This window comes from Barbus barbus, assembly GCF_936440315.1.
Source record: "Barbus barbus genome assembly, chromosome: 35".
Lineage (NCBI taxonomy): Eukaryota > Metazoa > Chordata > Actinopteri > Cypriniformes > Cyprinidae > Barbus > Barbus barbus.
The window spans coordinates 2,929,514-2,950,002 of record NC_136763.1 but is presented as its reverse complement, the minus strand read 5'-3'; the positions used below and the strand labels follow the sequence as shown (position 1 = coordinate 2,950,002).

Below are 20,489 nucleotides of genomic sequence, written 5' to 3'. Positions count from 1 at the left end.
GAACAATAAAACAACAAAAAAACTCCAATCAAGTATTGAGTTGACAATTTTAGACAAAAGCAAAACAACATTTCTGAGAACTGAAGGCATTTGCAACAATGTGATTAAATATATTATTCATTTATATTATGTAGAAATAGTCATTTAGTTATAAATGTGAGTTAAATAATATATAAACAGAATATAATATAAATGTATTATTAATTTAGTTTTTTTAATGATATATAAATATATATACACAGTAAATTATTTCGTTATTTAATAATAATGATAAATTAATTAAACATGAGGACAAATTTATAAAAATTTATATTATTTAATGATATATAAATATTAATTTAGTTATTTAACAATATAATGAATTAATTAAACATGGTCAAATCTATAAATATAAATTTATAGGGCCTATTCATTTGTAATATTTAATTATATATAAATGCATTTAAACAGTAATTTATTTAGTCAATATAATATATTTATATATATAACAATATAATGAATTAAACAGGCAACATAATGAGGTCATGTGACAGTCTACAGTATTTTGCTACTGATGTAGAAATAGGAAATGTTTAAAGCTGCATAATATACCCGGTATCACACCTGTAAGTGCTGTAAAGTGTGTCTGTATTTTATTCTGAGCAATCTGTAAACGATAAACGGCGATCAGTCGTCTGTTGTGTTTACACGGACATTATCAGACACCAGCAGCGGGAACCAGAGGCTTTTCTGACGTATTTTTTCCTCCAAGTTAACCCTGTGGCTTTTCTTTAGTCTTACACAGCTGAAATCAATTTCTAGGCAACACATTAATGCTGCGACCTTTTGCGCAGGGTTGAATGTCTCTGTGAGCTTTACACTAACTCGCCACTAGACAAGTTACAATGAAGACATAGATTTGTTCTGGATGTGATCCATGAGAAATATCTTAGGTAATCCAAAATCCTTCTGTTTAAATCATTCTGCTGAGACAATAAGTGCGTTCAGCGTGAGTGACAGCGCGCAGCGGCCCGACTTCCTCTCCACACGCCAAGTCAAAAGAAACATGGAACAATCAGTATTCACAGTGTGGAAAACACAGAGTGACGGCGTACAGGGAAACTGCTCAGAATAGTTTTTAGCCCTGTGCCAGCAAGCGATGTGTGTCACCTGTGCTTCCTCGTTCCAGACCGGGGCCGTAAGCCGTGACGAGTCCCGCATCCCCGCTCTGTCCCGGTTCTCCCACACGCACCTGGAACGGACTGCCCGGGATGTGCGTCCCGTTGAACTTCACGTCAATGGCATGGATGCCGTTCTCTCGTGGGATGAAACGGATCGCGTACTTGTCTGGAGAATAGAGTAAATTAACCAGAGAGCCAAAACATGAACAGAACTACTGAAACAAATGACAAAATGCGAATCAGGGACTCAGTTCATATGAGACGTTTATATATTTAATATTTCATATATTTACTTATATATTTAACATTTTCAAATATTGAAGTTTATATATTTAATATTTAAGTTTATTTATCAAATTTAGCTATATTTACGTTTACATATTTAATATTTGCAACACTGAACATATATACACACAAGTTTATACATTAAATATTTTTTCTGTTGAAGTTTATGCATTGTTATCCATTTTCATTAAGTTTATATATTTATTTATTATTTAATGGATTTAATCTTTAAGTTTATCAATTTAATATTTTAAGTTTGTAAATTCAGTCAATACTCAGGTTTGTAATTAATGAAAATTTATATTTAATATTTAAGTATTAAATACTTTCTATATTTAACTTTATATTTTATATTTTTTACACTGAACTTTAATATACAAGTTAATTTGTAATATTCAATTCAATATTGAAATTTATGCATTTCATATTTAACATTTTCTATATTTTAACTTTATATATTACATATTTTCAATATTTACATGTATTTATTTAATAGGGACAATGCATGCTAATAGACACTAGTATGAAAAACAAAAAGTAAACAAACCAGATGATAAAATTGCTAATTAATAAGTTTATATATATATTTAACATGTTCAATATTGAATTTTACATAATATTTAAGTTTATATATTTGCTATTTATACAAGTTCACCAATTTTAATATTTTTAGGTTCATGTATTTAATATTTAAGTTTATATATGAAATTGTCTATATTTAAGTTTCTATATTTCATAATTTCTGTATTTAAGTTTATACAATTAACATTTTTAAATACAGAAGTGTGTAAAGTTAATATTTAAGTTTATATTTAATATATTTTCTATATTTAAATTGATATTTTTTATATTTAAGTTTGCGTGTTAATTTGCAAACAGTCAACAGCTGAATGTTGGGTGACAAGATGCTTGTAAATATGAGTTGTGAATCTGGTTTCCGATTCTGAATTTAACATACACCTCTACTTTCATAACGAGATATTTCTGAGTGAAAAGCATTATTTTATGGTGGTAAACTGGGCTGTGAATGTGGTTTCATGATTTAAAACACCTATTTTAAAATGTAATGAAGTCCTTTCTTTTTTTTTAGTTATGACAGAAAATTATCTAATGCATCATATCTAGTTAGAAGAGGTTGTTAAAGAGCATGTGAGCTCCTCATCCTCTGACCTTGCTCTAGCTCAGACACCACACACTCCTCCAGGGCTCCGGACGGACTGTGAACTTTAGCATCGATGTGGCCTTTTGCTCCGTTCAGACGCACCGCAAATGATGCCGGCTGGTTCGCCTTCAGACCCGACTCCTACATTAGTGAACCCACATCTTAGAACATCTCACACACACCACTGCATTCTGGGAAGGGCTGTTCATGTGCATACACTACCATTCAAAATCTGGGGTCAGTAATAAGTCTCTTCTGCTCACCAAGGCTGCATTTATTTGATCAATTATACAATCAAAATTGTGAAATCGTATTCAAATTTAAAATAAGTGTTTTGTATGTGAATACATTGTAAAATGTAATTTATTCCTGTGATGTAAAGCTGAATTTTCATTATCATTACTCCAGTCTTCAGTGTCACATGATCCTTCAGAAATCATTCTTATGCTGCATTCACTTGCTATCGGAATTATCGTAAATACGAGCTTCCTAGTCGGAAATTGGACACGAACGGCCTTAGAGAGGCCTTACATGGAAAATGTCCGACTAGGAAACTCGTATTTATGATAATTGAATGCAAGTGAATGCAGCATAATATGCTGATTTGCTGCTCAAGAAACATTTCTGATTATCATTAAAACGTTGAATGCAGTTGTGCTGCTTCATGCTTTGTAGAAAAAAAGGGATACATTTTGTTTTTCAGAATTCTTTGATGAATAGAAAGTTCAAAAGAATAGAATTTACTTGAAATAAAATTCTTTTATAACATTATAAATGTCTTTACTGACACTTCTCATCGGTATAATCCCTTCTTGCTGAATAAAAAGTATTAATTTAGAATAACTTTCTTTAAAAATCATTACTGACCCCAAACATTTGAGCAATATATTTTAAGTATTAACTGTTTTTAAATGAAGAATTAATTAGAATTTTAAATGATATATATACTGTTATATGGTTTTGAATGTTTTAAAAGTGGCATAATACTAAAATAATCAAAATGCTTATTTGCTCAAAATAAATAAAATAAATAAAAATAACAAAATATAACAAACAAATAAATCAAAAACTGAAAAATAAAGAAAATTTATAAAAATTATTATACAAATAATACATATTTAATTACTCAATCTCACCTGAACTCACTTAAGATCAGCTAAAGCTGAGAGAGAGACGGCCAACATTTGACAAGAGAACATGAACTACAGGGTTTGCTAATCTACAGAGAATGATGGGAAAGGGTCGGATGGAGGTTTCTAGCAGTCGGTGTCTTCCTCTCTCTGCTTTAACTGATCCTACCGTGAGCTTCACAAGAGAGGATTCTGTTAAAAGCCTTTAAATGAAACAAGAGAAACACCAGTGCGCCCACACAAAGACAACTGATGTCCGACAGCTATTCAAAGACGACTTCACCAGATAAATCTGCTCCAAAGCTGCTTATATATACACAGTACGTCAATAATCGGTTTTTAACACTGATAATAATCAGAAATTATTCTTCAGCGGTAAATCAATATATTAGAATTAATTTCTGAAGTACTGTGTGACACTAAAGACTGGAGTAATGATGCCGAAAATTCAGCTTTGACTCAAATTTTTTTTATATTTTAAAATATATTCAAATAGAAAACAGCTATATTAAATTGTAATAATATTTCACAATTTTATTGTTTTTACTGTATTTTTAGTCAAATAAATGCAGCATGGGTGAGTAGAAGACTGAGTAGAAGACGCTGTTTGACTGTTTTCCAGTGTAAATGCTGCTAGTTTGAGAGTCGAATAGCTGCGGACATGTGTCTGTGTGTCGATGTTTCCTCATGTCTCACCTGAAGACTAGTAACAGTAAGTCGCCGAGCGTCGTCTACAGGAGCGTAGACAGGCACCAGGTACGGGCTGTCGGGAATGTGCTCGTCGTTGAACTTTATAGACACTTCATAGTCGCCTGCAAAGAGATTGAAGATCAGTTGCTTGGGGAAACTCAGCTTTTCAAAGGGAGCACGGGACAGAAAGGTTGCGTGTGTGTTTTTATACCAGGTTCTTGAGCTACATATGAGACGCCGCATGATCCGTCCTTCCTTTCCTCAAAGGAGATTTCTGCACGACTGGGGCCTTCAACAGCGATGGACAGACCGCCGGCGCCCGCCTCACGCGTCCACACATTAAACTCAGCTGCATGACCACAACAAGAATGAGATGAATGGATGTTTAAAGGAGTTTTATATAGCTCAATCTCAAAGACATTCAAAATTTCCAAACCTTTTCACAAAATTAAGTTAAATTAAACTATTGAAATAAATTACAACAAAGTACAACAAATACTACCATAAAAATTATATTTTATAACGTGTAATTTTAGAAAAAAAAAAGCAAATAATTAAATTTCTTTATGTCTAGATGACATTTAAAGATTTCCACCATTTAAAAAAACCATGTAATTACCAGTTTAACATTGCACGTTAAGCTTTTTCTCCCCCATAGAAAACACTTAAGGTAGGCTATTATAAACGAATACGGTGATTTAAAAATGCCAAATATGTTTAAAATTAAATGAAAATAAAGGCAGTATAAGAAATACTACCATTTTTACACTGTTACACCATATTTTTCACCCTTTCCCCACCTGTTTTTAAAACTAGAATTAAAATTATATTAAAATAATAAAATGAAAATAAAAACCAGGAAGAAAAAAAAAAACACCATAATAAGATTAATGAGCGCTCATACCTGGCACACCAGTGTCGGCTTTCTCCAGACCCGGACCTCCGGCTCGCACCTTGCGGGCTCCTCCTTCTCCCAGCGGGCCGACAGTGAACTGGAAGGGGCTTCCCGGCACGTGCTGCCCGCGGTACTTCACGCTCACCATGTGAACGCCCATCTCATGAGGCACGAAGCGCACGCAGTAGGTGTGATTTCCCACCGCCACCATCTCAGCCGCCTCCGTGGCTCCCGACGGGCTGGTGACCTGCGCCGAGACATCCTGGAGATCGATTTCTGTGGAAAACGGAGAGCAGAAGGACTCTTGGGAGAACTGACAGACAGGACGGAGGAACGGCTCTCAGCTGGTCTGACTTCTGCTCGTTCTCATGGTTTTGCAAGCAACATACAGAGACCTGAGCCTTCCTGCTCTCGGCTTTTATTAAAACGACAGTCATTATTTACTCACTTTCATGTTGATCTGAACCCGTTTAACTGACTTTCTACTATGCAACACAAAAAGACTGAAAGCAGCATGAACATTTGGCTAAACATCTCTTTTCACGTTCAACAGAAGAAGTGTTATTTTAGTAACATTGATATACTATTAGAATTTAAGTTCTGATTTATTTGATTATTTATTTTTTATTTTCACTATTTTTAGTAATTTTTTGTTTGTGCATCTTTTAGAAAAAAGATTAATTTTCCTTTTTTTTTTTTCTTTACTTTAAATAACATTACATTAGTATTAAATTTAAATTCTGAATTAAGGTTTGCAATGGCAAAAGGACAATAAGTAAATAAATCTACATTTTTATGAAGTTGTAATGAGCAAAAAAAGCAGCTCTGGTTCATGCAAACACAAACACACGAGTATCAAAAGCAAGCGCGTTCTGCCAACCTCGTGGTCCACATGCGGCGTGTTTAAAACGCACCCTCCAGCCCTCCGCAGGGCCTTCTGACGGGTGCCGTGCCAATCCTGCTGACCCTCACTCGGCCCACGATGAAGCGGGTCCACCCTGAGCTGCTCTGACCTTTGACCCCGAGCCGAATAGAGCAGTGCGAGCGATAGACGCCGCGTGAGAGCAGCTCACGAGCCAAAGCCAGAAGAAACCAGGTCACTGATAGTCACAGACGCAGAAAACAGCAGGAAAAAAGACAAGACAGAAACAAGTGAGGAAAGATAGAGGACAGAACAGGCAGTGCATCAGACGAGAAAAACAGTCAAGTGGGAAAAACAGATAAGAGTATAGAGGAAGCATGTCTGATATTTTGCCATGTATGCATGTTATTTAAACTCTATAAGTCTTTAAGTCCCATGAAAACACTTCAAGAGTGAGTATGTGAGATCAGAGTCGGTCAAATCCAGCAGTGTGCGTGAATGAGCTCATACGGTATGAAGTGACGTCTGTGTGGCCTGTATAACATCACCGCTAACCCTCCATTACACCGCGGCCTCATTAACCAGGACAGATCTCACAAGTCACATATGGAAGCAGTCTGCATGATCCGGTTTAGTTTTAATTGGCCATCTATAGGCCTGTTCACACTGAGAGTGACGCGACGGTGACATGACAAAACGCACATGGTCATTTACATTCTCTACTGCAAAATAGAATGCACAGCTGTCATTTTACAAAACTGTGATATAAAAATACATGCATCTTAAAACATGTTATACTATGGGGCCGTTGAATGCTTGAATCTGATTGGTTGACGAACGTTCTTAGGTGTGCAAACGTAGTTCCAGGCACCGCATTACATGTCCATATCACTTCTCCAAATGATTTGCGTTATTTCAAAAGGTCCTTACAGCCTAAAACAGCAAAAGAACCAAAACCCACAACGACACTGGCCGAACAAATAAATATAGTAAACATAAGGATACAAATGACAGATTATTTTAATGTTTTTGCCACAAAATTACGTTTTATGTACAGAAAGCATTCTCACGCTTTCCCTCACAGACAGTTTGCACACACGTTTACAGACGCACTAATGTTGTTAGCGCTACTCTAACGATTTTATCAGTAGCATAGTTTAACAACTTAAAAAGTACATGACTTCTCACAAGCGAGGTAAGAACAATGGCGCTGTTCAAGTTTCACTATAACTAACGTAAGAGACATTGCTGCCGAACACTTTTGAGAGACAGACTCTCAGAGGTAATCTCTCTCTCTCTCTCATAACTTAGTTATTAACTGCATTAACTGGGGTGGTGATGGCGCAGTGGATAAGACACATGCCTTTGGTGTGAGAGACCCGGGTTCGAATCCACTGTGAGACACCAATGTGTCCCTGAGCAAGACACTTAACCCCTAGTTGCTCCAGAGGCGTGCGACCTCTGACATATATAGCAATTGTAAGTCGCTTTGGATAAAAGCGTCAGCTAAATGAATAAATGTAATGTAAATGTAAATGTAAATGTAACTACATTAGTCTGCTATCAACGGCTCGAGCCTCCATTACGGTTTAAAATGACGTTTTGGAATTAGCAAGGGAGGCGTTGGAAGAGATGCGGAAGAAATAATCCTACTCACAATAGCGTTTTAAGTAGAAAAAAAACGGACGAATGCTTCGCGTCATGGCCGCATCACCACATCGGGTGTGCATTATTTTTTTTAATAATTCAACGGTCCATCGTCAATTATTCCTTACATAATGATACCGCTTATAATAAAGTTATTGTAATACAGCATATCTATATTCATCTAACTGGAAATATTTGATTAGTTTATTATTTGCTTGAAAAAATGTGCGCAAGGCAAAATAATATGATTTAAAAAAAAATAGAATAAAATTATTTTAAATTACACAAATGGCATTCACATCTATCAAATATCAATCTAAACCTTAATATGGTATCTTACTGGATTAATTTATTATATTCTATTTATTATAAAAATAAAATACACCTAACCTTCAAGTAGTATTTTATTATTTAAATGTATTTTTTTTTTAAACCACACACACACACACACACACACATATACATATATATACATATACATACATATACATATACACACATGTATATAATTAATTATAATTAATAATTGTAATAATTATTATTTATATATAATAAAATGTTTGATTACAATTGACAAATTCATTTTCTCCAAAGATAAAACTGATAATGATAAAAATGATACCAATTATATAAAAAAAATAAAAATAAAAAACATTCACAGGACAAACTTGCATCTATCATCCATCTATCGTTCAAGTATTATCTCACTGGACTGTTTACTTGAAAAAATATATTTTTTAATATTTAAAAGAAAACAAAATTATAAAAGAAAAGAAAAAAGGAAAACGTTAACTAGCATTGTTTATTACAATAAATTTGTGCCAAAAGGTAAAATAAAATAGTTCAAGAAATTTTGTTAAAAATGTAAAATTGTTTTACACTTGATTGATTTGATTTGACACCGTTTGTGCTTGTTAGCATTACTACTCAAGCAAAACGAGGAGAAAACTGCCCTCTCTCAAACAAAAAGACGTTTCAGACTACGCCAAGACTCATACAGGAAGTGCAGATTTAGCAAACCTCCTCACAACAGTCCTCACTTGAGTGAGTCAGCGCGAGACGCGTGTTAGCAGCACGCACCGCTGACGTGACTGGCAGCACCAGCTATGCTGGTCTGAGGGGAAATCACAGCAGAGACTTCAATCCGCTCAGCACGGCCTGCATATGTTGCCTTGTTTCACAGAGCCATGTGTTTTTACTCAAGTATGGAGAGACTCAATGCTATAACGCATGACCTGAGCCAGCAAAACAACAGCACGTTCGTTTGTTTTGTGCTTTCTGGCTGGGGTTCCTGTCCGAGAGTGTGTTAAACAAACCAATAAAGCAAGCCTTTTAACATAATGTAGATTAGGCGTGAATTATATACCACATCTTTCACTAAAACTCCAGTTTTGGATTGGAAGAGGAATCTGAACAAGGACAGATGTGCGCTTGACATCTTCATTGACGTGATACGAGGAAGCTTCATACCTGGGATCTTCAGATTGAGATCACAAACGCTTCCAACACTAGAGACAGAAGCGGCTTTCTGACGGCGAGTGATGCTCTCACGGATACGACCTTCACCCGTCACTTTCACGCTAAACGGACTTCCTGTGAACACAGAGATGCAATACATGTCATACAATGACAGGAATAACACTTGACGTCTCTTCTGCTCAACTAAGCTGCATTCATTTGATAAAAAATCCAGTAAAATTGTAAATATTACTACAACTCAAAATAGCAGTTTTCTATTTGGATATATTTTAAAATGTAATTTATTGCTGTGATGCAAAGCTGAATTTTACTTTACTGCTAAAAAAAACATTTCTGATTATCAATGTTGAAAACAGTTCTGCTGCTTCATATATTTGTGGAAACTGCGATACATTAATTTTTTCAGGATTCTTAGAAAAATAGAAAGCTCAAAAGAACTGCATTTATTAGATTTTTTTTTTTGCTGTCATCTTTGATCAATTTAATGTACCCTTGCTCTAACAATTTTTTTTTAAATCTTACTGATTTAAAGAAAAATCGCACTGATATTAAAATTGAAATATATATTATAAGTATTAATTGCTGCATAATGTGTTCTGTATCATGCAGTATTTTTATAACAGAAGAAAACACAGTATATACTGCGCAAAATGCTAAGGACTCAATTTTTAATATTGTCTTTTGCCAAATAATCTTTCAGTCAAATTACACCTTAATTTGGAGGACATTATAAGTTTTGTATAAATAAGGTTTATTTACTTAAAATATATTTTCTTAATTTGTGACAGAAAAATAATTAAAGAAATATTATCAAATAAATCAAACTCACAGGGCAAATAAATAAATATATATATAAATATATATATATATATATATATATATATATATATATATATATATATATATATATATATATATATATATATATATATATATATATATATATATATATATATATATATATATATATATATATATATATATATATATATATATATATATATATATATATATATATATATATATATATATATATATATATATATATATATATATATACACACACACACACACACATATACAGTAAAATTAAATTATTTGTGCCAAAAGGTAAAAAGGTCTTACAAAATAATTAAATAAAAATTACATTCACATCTAGTATTAAACAGTTTGGTCTCTTTTGTAGAATAACAGCAAGAAAGTGATTAAATGCTTAATACTCCATTTTGAATTGTTTTTTGTCTTTTGCCAAATAATCTATAAACAGGTCAAATTACACTTTATTTGGAGCACATTCTAAAAAATATAGAAGGTTTGAATGATGCTTCATGCACGATCTCTTACCAAGGACGTGCTCTTCTGCAAACCTGACGGACACCATGTAGGTGCCTGGCTCAGTCGGACAATATGAGACGCCACAAGTGCCATCCTCCATGTCCTCGGTCTGTATGTCCACCTTACTGGGACCCTCAATGGACAGCGCCAAACCACCATAACCTATGAAGACATTAATGCAATTCAGACCAAAGATCAGATGCATCATGCCATCAATATTAATAGAAAACACACCTGAATGCATGAGAAATAAACACAGTCTTGATCCTACAAGACTTATGACAAGTTTAATAGTGTGTGATATATATTAAGGACTAATTGTATAAATATTTGAAGTTCTTTATGCAAGTGGGAAATAATTAGCCGCTGTGGTACCAATTACAATTACTTTCTTATTTCCAGCTTTGAGCCGCTTTGCACAACCTGTTTGGATTATATTCTCAGCACTTAAGTGGATTTGAGCGCTTGAGAAAACATCATTAACGGCCAGACGTTTGGCAGACCTGGTTTATTTAGTGTTTATGTAGCTCGGTTAGGCAGGTTACATGGTTAGGAAGAAACAGTAATTTTTAACATTTAGCATTGAATATATTTGTTGTAAAGGGAAAAAATGTGAGGGGAAGCACCACATTCTGTAACATGATGCTTTTAACCTCATATGAACCTGTTTATTTTGGAGAAATATTAAAATCATCTGTTTTTGGGAATATGTTGATATGCAGTTGCTAAAAGGTGGTTGGTTTGTTAGTTAACCAGGTGAAAACAACCCACTCTCAAAACTATGATATTTAGCTCTTTAGAGAAGTCTCAAGGTGGGGTTAAGCACTTCGCTGTATTATTATTATAATAATAATAATAATAATAATATATACAAAAAATTTAAATGTTAAATTAAATATTAGTAAATTAATAAAATAATAATTATGAAAAATAAATGAGATAGTAATTATTAGAAAATTATTTAATAAACAACAAAAATGAATAAAAACATGAAACTTAAAAAAATAATAATTGACTAAATTTAATTACTTTAGTACTTATTTTTACTAAATAAATGTATTACACAAATGGATAATCTTAAAAGGGACCTATTACGCAAAAATCACTTTTATAAGCTGTTTGAATACAGTTGTGTGGCCGCAGTGTGTGAAAACAACCAGCCTATAATGTTAAAAATCCACCAACTCTTTTTTTATTAAAACCAATAAATCAAACAGTCTCTCCAAATGAGCCGTTTCAGATTCTCCCTCTGTTCACATCACCGAGGGGAAAAAGTCCTGCCCATTTGTGACGCTCTCTGTCCTATTAGCATAAACACAGCCCTGAGTGAGAAGATGCGGTCCGACATTACTGGAGTTATATACAATATCAGCACCAAAGAGGCTTTACAAGTGTTGTGTTTTGGGATGCACTAATGAACATATGAGTCGCCATAATCTCCCCTTATCTGAGCCGAGGACACTGTGGTTAAATTTCATTTTCCAAGGAAATATCCCGGAAAAAAAATCGGTAACGTCCCCTAGAGGTTTAGGAATCAATCCCAATGCTTCGTGCGCGAACGTCAGCTCCAGCTCCGTCAATTTTCCAAATTGCTATTCTGAAAGAGCTTCTTGGCACTCTGTAAGGCTTATTGCTACAGCTATCACTGTCTCTGTGTGTTTTCACTGATGCTGATTTCAAGTGCTATCAGAATGATTGTGAATAGGAATGTGGTAGTTAAAAGTTGCATATGAAAGCAATGGGAGTCGATCGTTTGCAGATGTCGAGCTCATACTCAGAAGTGGAACTTATAAAGTTTGTGATAGCATGAGACCAGCTATGCTGTTATTTTTATCCCGCAGTGCTCCCCTTCTGTGTAATTCATAAACAAATTTATTATGCACAGTACAATCAGATGACTGACTTGGAAACAGTAGTTTTCTGTAAAGATAACAGGCTTATATTAATAGTGGAATGTTTATTTGCAAATAATAGGGCCCCTTTAATAGTTATTAAACAGAATAGCTATTATAAAATTAAATAAAAACGTTAATATTTTAAACAGTTTATTATTAAATAAAGACAGTAATAATCATAATTACAGTTACCATCAAAAACTTATAAAAATTGTATAAATTTAAATAAAAAAAGCAACACCAACATTATAACAATAGCTATTATGATGATGGTGATGATGATTATGATGATTTTATTATTAAAATAAAATAATTAATGGTGGTTAATATAATTACATAATTATAAAAAATATATATAAATAAAAAATATAAGTTTGATAACAGTTAAGTAAAAAATAAAATTAAAAAATTAAAATAAAAACGTTTTACTCACCAGCTTCCCTGGTGTCCACCACAAAGTCGGCCATCTCGAAGGTGTGTCCCTCCACCAGACCCTGACCGAAGACCTTGACTCTGCTGGCGTCTCCGATCTCAGACTGGACCACCACGATGGTGATGGGGCTGTTAGCTACGTGCCGGCCATTCTTCTTGATGCTCACCAGGTGCTCCCCGACTTCTCTTGGGATGAAGGAAATGCCTGAGGAGAAAAGACCAGTCAGGTGTTATCATAGAAAACTCCCAGTCGGCAGGAAGAATCGGAGCATTGTTCCAGCCCTACCGATGTGATTGTTGGGTTGCCTCTTGAGCAAGCAGGGCTCATCACGGCCAGACGGGGCTTTGATGCTCGCCGTGAGCAGACTGAGATCAGTCTCGTTGATATCCAGAGAGAAATCCGCAGCGGAGCCCAGCTTTACCTGAGACTTCCTCTTATTGTCCTCTAAAGAGACCAAAAACAGATCTTACTACAGAAGTCAAGTAGACCAACTAGATTACAGTCGTAAATTGGAGCACAAGTGGCATGACTCAGGTCTGAAAATGTGTTTTATCAAGCTTGGAAAGACCACTTGGGGGAATATAGAACTGAAATAGAGTCTGCCAGATCGGTTTATTTTTCTCAGATTATAGATAATAAAAGTAATCCCAGGCATCTCTTCCATACTATTCACAGACTTCTCAAAGTTAAATGAAGGTATTTCTCTACCGGTCTCAAATTAAGTTGTGTAATGATTTTCTTAATTTTTTCAGTTCCAAAATTGACAACGTTTACAAACTTATTCAAGTTGCATCTTCTACAGTTTGCCCGCCTTGTTTCCATGGCACATTGTTTACAACTTTTTCTCAAATTGACTCTGAGCTGCTTACTAGGGAGGTATCACGTATGAAAGCCACCACTTGATTGATTCATCCCCTCCCTACAAGCTTATTTAAGTCTTGTTTTGACTCTTTGTGATCAGCTGTTCGCAGCATTGTTAATGATTCTCTGTGTACTGGTGTTGTACCAGCAGCACTGAAAACTGCTTTAACACCTGTTCCAAAGAAGCATAATGCTGACTTGGATAATTATCGTCCTATATCAAACCTTCCATTCCTTGCAAAAATTTTAGAACGTGTTGTGGCTTTGCAGCTACACAATCATCTCATAGTAAATAATCTTTTTGAACCCCTTCAGTCTGGCTTCCGAAAATTTCATAGTACTGAGACAGCTTTGGTAAAGGTCACCAATGATCTGCTAATTCAGTCTCTCTATTCTTATTCTTCTTGATCTTGCCGCTTTCGATACTGTTAATCACATCCTTTTCTGAGATGGGCCCTGTCCGCATGGGTGTTCCTCAAGGTTCAATTTTGGGCCCCTTTTTAGCATTTACATATGTCCACTCGGTCTGCTTTTAAGATCATTTGGGCTTAATAATCATTTTTATGCAGACGACACTCAGATTTATATTCATTCTAGGCCTGGTCAAAATTTGGATGTTCCTTTAACACATTGTATTTCTGAGATAAAAATATGGATGTCCGAAAATTTCCTGTGTCTTAATAATGATAAGACTGAGGTCTTGTTCATTGGCTCCTCCCATCAGCTTCGTAAAGCTGGCTCAATAATTTTAAGCATTGATGGTTCCGTTTTGGAGTCGCAGACTAAATTTAAAAATTGACTATCATGTGCAGTATACTGCCAAAAAACTATTTTTAATCTCAGAAATATTGCTAAACTCCGTTCTATGCTATCCCTCCCTGTGACTAAAAGGCTTATTAACACCCTCGTTTTTTCTAGCATGGACTACTGCAATTCACTTCTTGTTGGAGTTCCTAAAACCACACTTAAATTGCAATGTGTGCAAAACTCAGCTGCTAGGATCCTGACTGGTGCCAGGACAAATGAGCATATTACACCAATTCTAAAGCCTTTGGTCAGGTTCAGAGTTGATTTTAAAATTCTTATGCTCGCATATAAGGCACTGCATGGTCTGGCCCCTCAATATCTGTCTGCTCTTTAAACTTTATATACACCCAAGTGTCATTTAAGATCCTCACAAGCTGGTTTATTGTCTTAATTAAAAACTCATTTTTTTAGGTCATCCTTCTCTTGACTGTTTTGATTTTAAGTTATATCTTAGTTTGTTTTTAATTGGTGGTCTTTTGTGTGCTGGATTTTCACTTGTTTGTTTTATTATGTAAAGCGCTTTGAGAAACCGTTTTAAAGGCACTATATAAAAATAAAGTTATTATTATTATTAGTCAGATGTACAGCTTTTGGAAGTGAAAGAACAAGTGATCTTAAAATATACAGTGGGAAAGAAAAACTAAATTCCCTGTGTGACTTCACTTGATAATTTTTGAATAACATTTTTTATAGATTTTTCTTATCAGTTATGTAGATTAGGGTTTGGTACATTTTCTGTTGTTAAATTAACATTTGTTGCATTATTTTAGTGTCATGCGTGTTACCATGATGGTGTTTTGCATTTGTGCATCTTCCATACATATAATGATGATAATGATAATGATAATGATAATGATAATAACAACAAAAACAGAAAAAAAACAATAGCTATTATTATTATTAAATAAAATTAATATTATTAAAATATATACATACGAGTTATCAAATGAATGAATTATCAATAACAGTTATCTTTATTAATATTAATTAAAAAAGTTAGATATAATAATAATAATAATAATAATAATAAGTTATTAAATGAACAATAATAATTAATAAATTAACATGTATTGCATTATTTTAGTGCCATGTGTTAATATGATGGTGTTTTGTATTTGTGTATCTTGTTTATATTAGTTTTAAGTTAATATTATAATAATAATATTATAAAATAAAAAGATTAGTAACAAATATTATTATTAAATAAAATCTATAAAATAAATGTGTAAATAAAATTATTATATTTATAGAATGAGTTAAAGATAAAGAAAATGGCTAATATTTTCATTATTGATAATGAAAACTTATGAAATAACAATAATAATAATTATTATTATCATCATCATTATTATTATTAAATAATAAATATCACAACAACATCTAGTATTAATAAATTAATAACAAATTAAGTACCATCATTTTTGTACATTTCAACTTAGTTCCATAAATCCCAAAATGTTTCTATTGTATTTACGGTAAAGTTCTTGCAACCCCCACTGCTGTTTTAATTGCCGTGAATGTCACAGATTTATTTTTTTAGCGGTGTACCTGTGATTCTGGCTGTGAAGGGGCTTCCTGCGATGTGTTTGTCATTATATCTGACGAGTATATTATAATCTCCAGGCAGCGTGGGCAGGTATGAAACCGTGCAAGTGCCGTCTTTGTTGTCCACACAGTTGATCTCAGCCTTGGATGGACCTTCAATGGCCAAATCAAGACCGCCTGACACAAAACACAGCATGTTTTATATGCAGAAGGTTTAGAGATAAATGCTGAAGCAGCATGAGCATGATGTGTTTGTACAGTACACACCCTCAGATGCATCTTCAGTGTAGATGGTGAACATGGCGGTTTTATTGGTGGTCCCGTAGACCAGACCCGGGCCGTACGCAGTCACGTTAGGACTGTTAGTGTTGTTCACGTAGAACTGCAGAGGACTCTCTGATAAGAAAACAAATGAGCATTTAATACAATGAGAGAAAACACACAACAGAATATAAATAAATAAATTATTCGTAGAGGAGTTTATGTAACGAAATGCATTATATTTTGGTTTATATAAAAACAAATGTGCAAATAACATAACTGCTCTTAACCAATAAGCACAAAGAAGATGAGTGAACTTCACAAAGAAATGCCTTAGACATATTTACCTTAGACAAGTAAACTCAACTATGAGAGACAGAATGGGTGGAAAGAATCCAGGAAATCACATTGTAGGATTTTTAAAGAATTTATTTGCAAATTATGGTGGAAAATAAGTATTTGGTCAATAACAAAAGTTCATCTCAATACTTTGTTATATACCCTTTGTTGGCAATGACAGAGGTCAAGCGTTTTCTGTAAGTCTTCACAAGGTTTTCACACACTGTTGCTGGTATTTTGGCCCATTCCTCCATGCAGATCTCCTCTAGAGCAGTGATGTTTCGGGGCTGTAGCTGGGCAACACGGTCTTTCAACTCCCTCCAAAGATTTTCTATGGGGTTGAGATCTGGAGACTGGAGACCCAGCCACGTTTCATCTTCAATGCTCTTGCTGATGGAAGGAGGTTTTCACTCAAAATCTCACGATACATGGCCCCATTCATTCTTTCCTTTACACGGATCAGTCGTCCTGGTCCCTTTGCAGAAAAACAGCCCCCAAGCATGATGTTTCCACCCCCTATGCTTCACAGTAGGTATGGTGTTCTTTGGATGCAACTCAGCATTCTTTCTCCTCCAAACACGACGAGTTGAGTTTTTACCAAAAAGTTCTATTTTGGTTTCATCTGACCATATGACATTCTCCCAATCCTCTTCTGGATCATCCAAATGCTCTCTAGCAAGCTTCAGACGGGCCGGACATGTACTGGCTTAAGCAGGAGGACACGTCTGGCACTGCAGGATTTGAGTCCCTGGCGGCGTAGTGTGTTACTGATGGTAGCCTGTGTTACTTTGGTCCCAGCTCTCTGCAGGTCATTCACTAGGTCCCCCCGTGTGGTTCTGGGATTTTTGCTCACCGTTCTTGTGATCATTTTGACCCCACGGGGTGAGATCTTGCGTGGAGCCCCAGATCGATGGATATTATCAGTAGTCTTGTATGTCTTCCATTTTCTAATAATTGCTCCCACAGTTGATTTCTTCACACCAAGCTGCTTGCCTATTGCAGATTCAGTCTTCCCAGCCTGGTGCAGGTCTACAATTTAGTTTCTGGTGTCCTTCGACAGCTCTTTGGTCTTGGCCATAGTGGAGTTTGGAGTGTGACTGTTTGAGGTTGTGGACAGGTGTCTTTTATACTGATAACGAGTTCAAACAGGTGCCATTAATACAGGTAACGAGTGGAGGACAGAGGAGCCTCTTAAAGAAGAAGTTACAGGTCTGTGAGAGCCAGAAATCTTGCTTGTTTGTAGGTGACCAAATACTGATTTTACCGAGGAATTTACCAATTAATTCATTAAAAATCCTACAATGTGATTTCCTGGATTCTTTCCCCCCATTCTGTCTCTCATAGTTGAAGTGTACCTATGATGAAAATTACAGGCCTCTCTCATCTTTTTAAGTGGGAGAACTTGCACAATTGGTGACTGACTAAATGTAAATGTGTATGCATGCGCATATATATATATATATATATATATATATATATATATATATATATATAAATAAATTGTTATTAATACATATAAATTATTAAAAAATAAATTTAATTTAAATTAATAAAATAAATCATTGTGATATATCAAAGTTATACTTTTTAAACAATTTAAATACATTTCATAAAAAATAAACAGCCATTAAAAAAAAAAAAAGAAAAAAAATATATATTTTGTACAGAAAAGTAAACCAAAATGTACTATTTATTTATTAAAAAGCGCCTTTTAATAAGCTTTTTTCACAAAGTTATAATTTAAAAAGGAATCAAAACATTTAAATTATATTTTTTAAACAATTTCAGGTAAAAAAAAAAAAAAAAAACGGGTTATAATTCTAATTGTTGTATATCATTTTAATAGTAAATTATTATTTATTGCTTGTGTTGTTGTATTGCAGTCACTGTTGGTTATTTATGAAAAACCATTGAAAAGCCATTTACAAAAAAAAGGATATCCTCAAGTAGATTGGATGATTCAACTCTATAAACATGTTCTTCCTGCCTTATATGGAGAAACAAGCCCATCGGATGATGCTCTACTCTCACATTCGTGTGATATTGACTGAGGTTTCTGATGGCACCGGACCAGCGACTGGAAAACACCAAACTCCAGCCATAAAACAAGCACATACATGAGGATCTGCAGCAACACAAGAGCTCCTCACAGATTCCTCACGGCTGAAGTCACCCATGAAGTCTTTCACCACGCTGAATAAATCAGTCCGCCCTCAGTCAACCTCAATCTATTGAAAGGTGAAGCCTTCTCAACCTTCACCCAAACGCTCCCATGCAGCTCTGGGACTGGAGCGAAGGCCTCAAAACAAATCCTGACAGCACATTCATCACAGACGGCATGACTCACTCTCATGCACGCTTCCCAGAGCTGCTATTAAAGGGTTAGTACACAGAAAAATCTAAATCCTGTCATTTACTCATGTCGTTCTTATAACCCATATATGACCTTCGATAAGAAGCACAAAATGAGAATGTCCAAGGTCTTTACCGGACAACAAACACTTATAATGTGGAAAATTGCTGCCAAATCATTTTAAAAGAACCTTATACGGGTTGAAGGTGAGCAAATGATAATTAAATTAATTAAATTAATAAATAAAATTAAATATTTTGTGTGATTTTTTTTTATTAACCACAAAAAAAAAACAAAAAAAACTTTTGTACAGAAAATCAAATGGAAATCTCTATTTTCTTTAAAAAAATGAATTATTATGAAGAGATGGTGTGTGGACTCTGACCTGGGATGTGCGTCCCATTGAATTTAATGTGCATTTCGTGGAGCCCAGCCTCTGTGGGCGCGTACTTCACCGTGACCGTCCCGTCTTTGTTGTCGATGATCTCAGGCTGGGCAGTTTTACCTGAAGGCATGTGAACCTCACCTGGAAGACAAACATTAAGAGTTTAGATTGTTTTTTTTAACAAATATTACTGCAGATTTACAGGTCATCACTTCTAATGTGAGTGAATCCCACAAAATGGAAAATATCTGCTATATTTTGTGTCCAAAAAAAAAAAAAAAAAAAAAAAAGGACAATTAAGACATTAACATTATTTTAATGACACATTTCTTAATCTTCAATTAAAAAGCAACAAAATCAGGCGAATCATGATAAATGTCAATGGAAATATTGTTGTATCTACAGAATTTTAATAGTAAAATTATTATTTTTTATTTAGTTTGTTGTGTTATCATTGTTGGTTATTGTTTATGAAAAAAGCAATTCACCAAAAAAAATAAAAAAAAATAATAAAATAAACTACCAGAGCTGAAACATTTCTAACAAATTTCATTACCATGTGAAAAAATCTAAATAAAATATATATTATATAAATTATATAATACATAAAAAGTATATTTCTTAGTATTAAAACTTTATTCCAGTTCTTTTTGTTTGGCCTTTATGATGATGATGATGATGATGATGATAATGATAATGATAATAATAATAATGATAATAATAATAATAATAATAATAATAATAGCAAAAAAATATTTTTATGCGTGTTGTGTTGCTGTCACTGTTGGTTATTATGGTAAATCAATATTATAAAATATTTTTTAAAAATAAATAGAATAACCCCAGTACCAAAATATTGTACAACAGTGTTTGTTGTATAGCCTATTATGTTAATAAAGAAATAAAAGTTGTGAAAATATTTTTGATGATTATTTTGCATTACAGGAATGAGAAGTTTGAGAAAG

At 34.0% G+C, this 20,489-nt stretch overlaps 1 protein-coding gene across 1 annotated transcript in view; it reads right to left on the bottom strand.

The window, feature by feature from the left end:
* LOC306855201 (filamin-B-like) overlaps positions 1 to 20,489 on the bottom strand; it is a 95,847-nt gene that overhangs the window by 2,449 nt on the left and 72,909 nt on the right. The window contains exons 31-42 of the mRNA XM_079393689.1: positions 19,525 to 19,665; positions 16,454 to 16,582; positions 16,190 to 16,363; positions 13,259 to 13,417; positions 12,974 to 13,177; positions 10,655 to 10,807; positions 9,302 to 9,424; positions 5,332 to 5,598; positions 4,639 to 4,776; positions 4,434 to 4,549; positions 2,616 to 2,748; positions 1,150 to 1,326 (exon numbers count right to left, since the gene is read on the bottom strand). Of these exons, the coding sequence (XP_079249815.1) occupies positions 1,150 to 1,326; positions 2,616 to 2,748; positions 4,434 to 4,549; positions 4,639 to 4,776; positions 5,332 to 5,598; positions 9,302 to 9,424; positions 10,655 to 10,807; positions 12,974 to 13,177; positions 13,259 to 13,417; positions 16,190 to 16,363; positions 16,454 to 16,582; positions 19,525 to 19,665 (1,914 nt within the window). The remainder of the gene's footprint in view (positions 1 to 1,149; positions 1,327 to 2,615; positions 2,749 to 4,433; positions 4,550 to 4,638; positions 4,777 to 5,331; positions 5,599 to 9,301; positions 9,425 to 10,654; positions 10,808 to 12,973; positions 13,178 to 13,258; positions 13,418 to 16,189; positions 16,364 to 16,453; positions 16,583 to 19,524; positions 19,666 to 20,489) is intronic.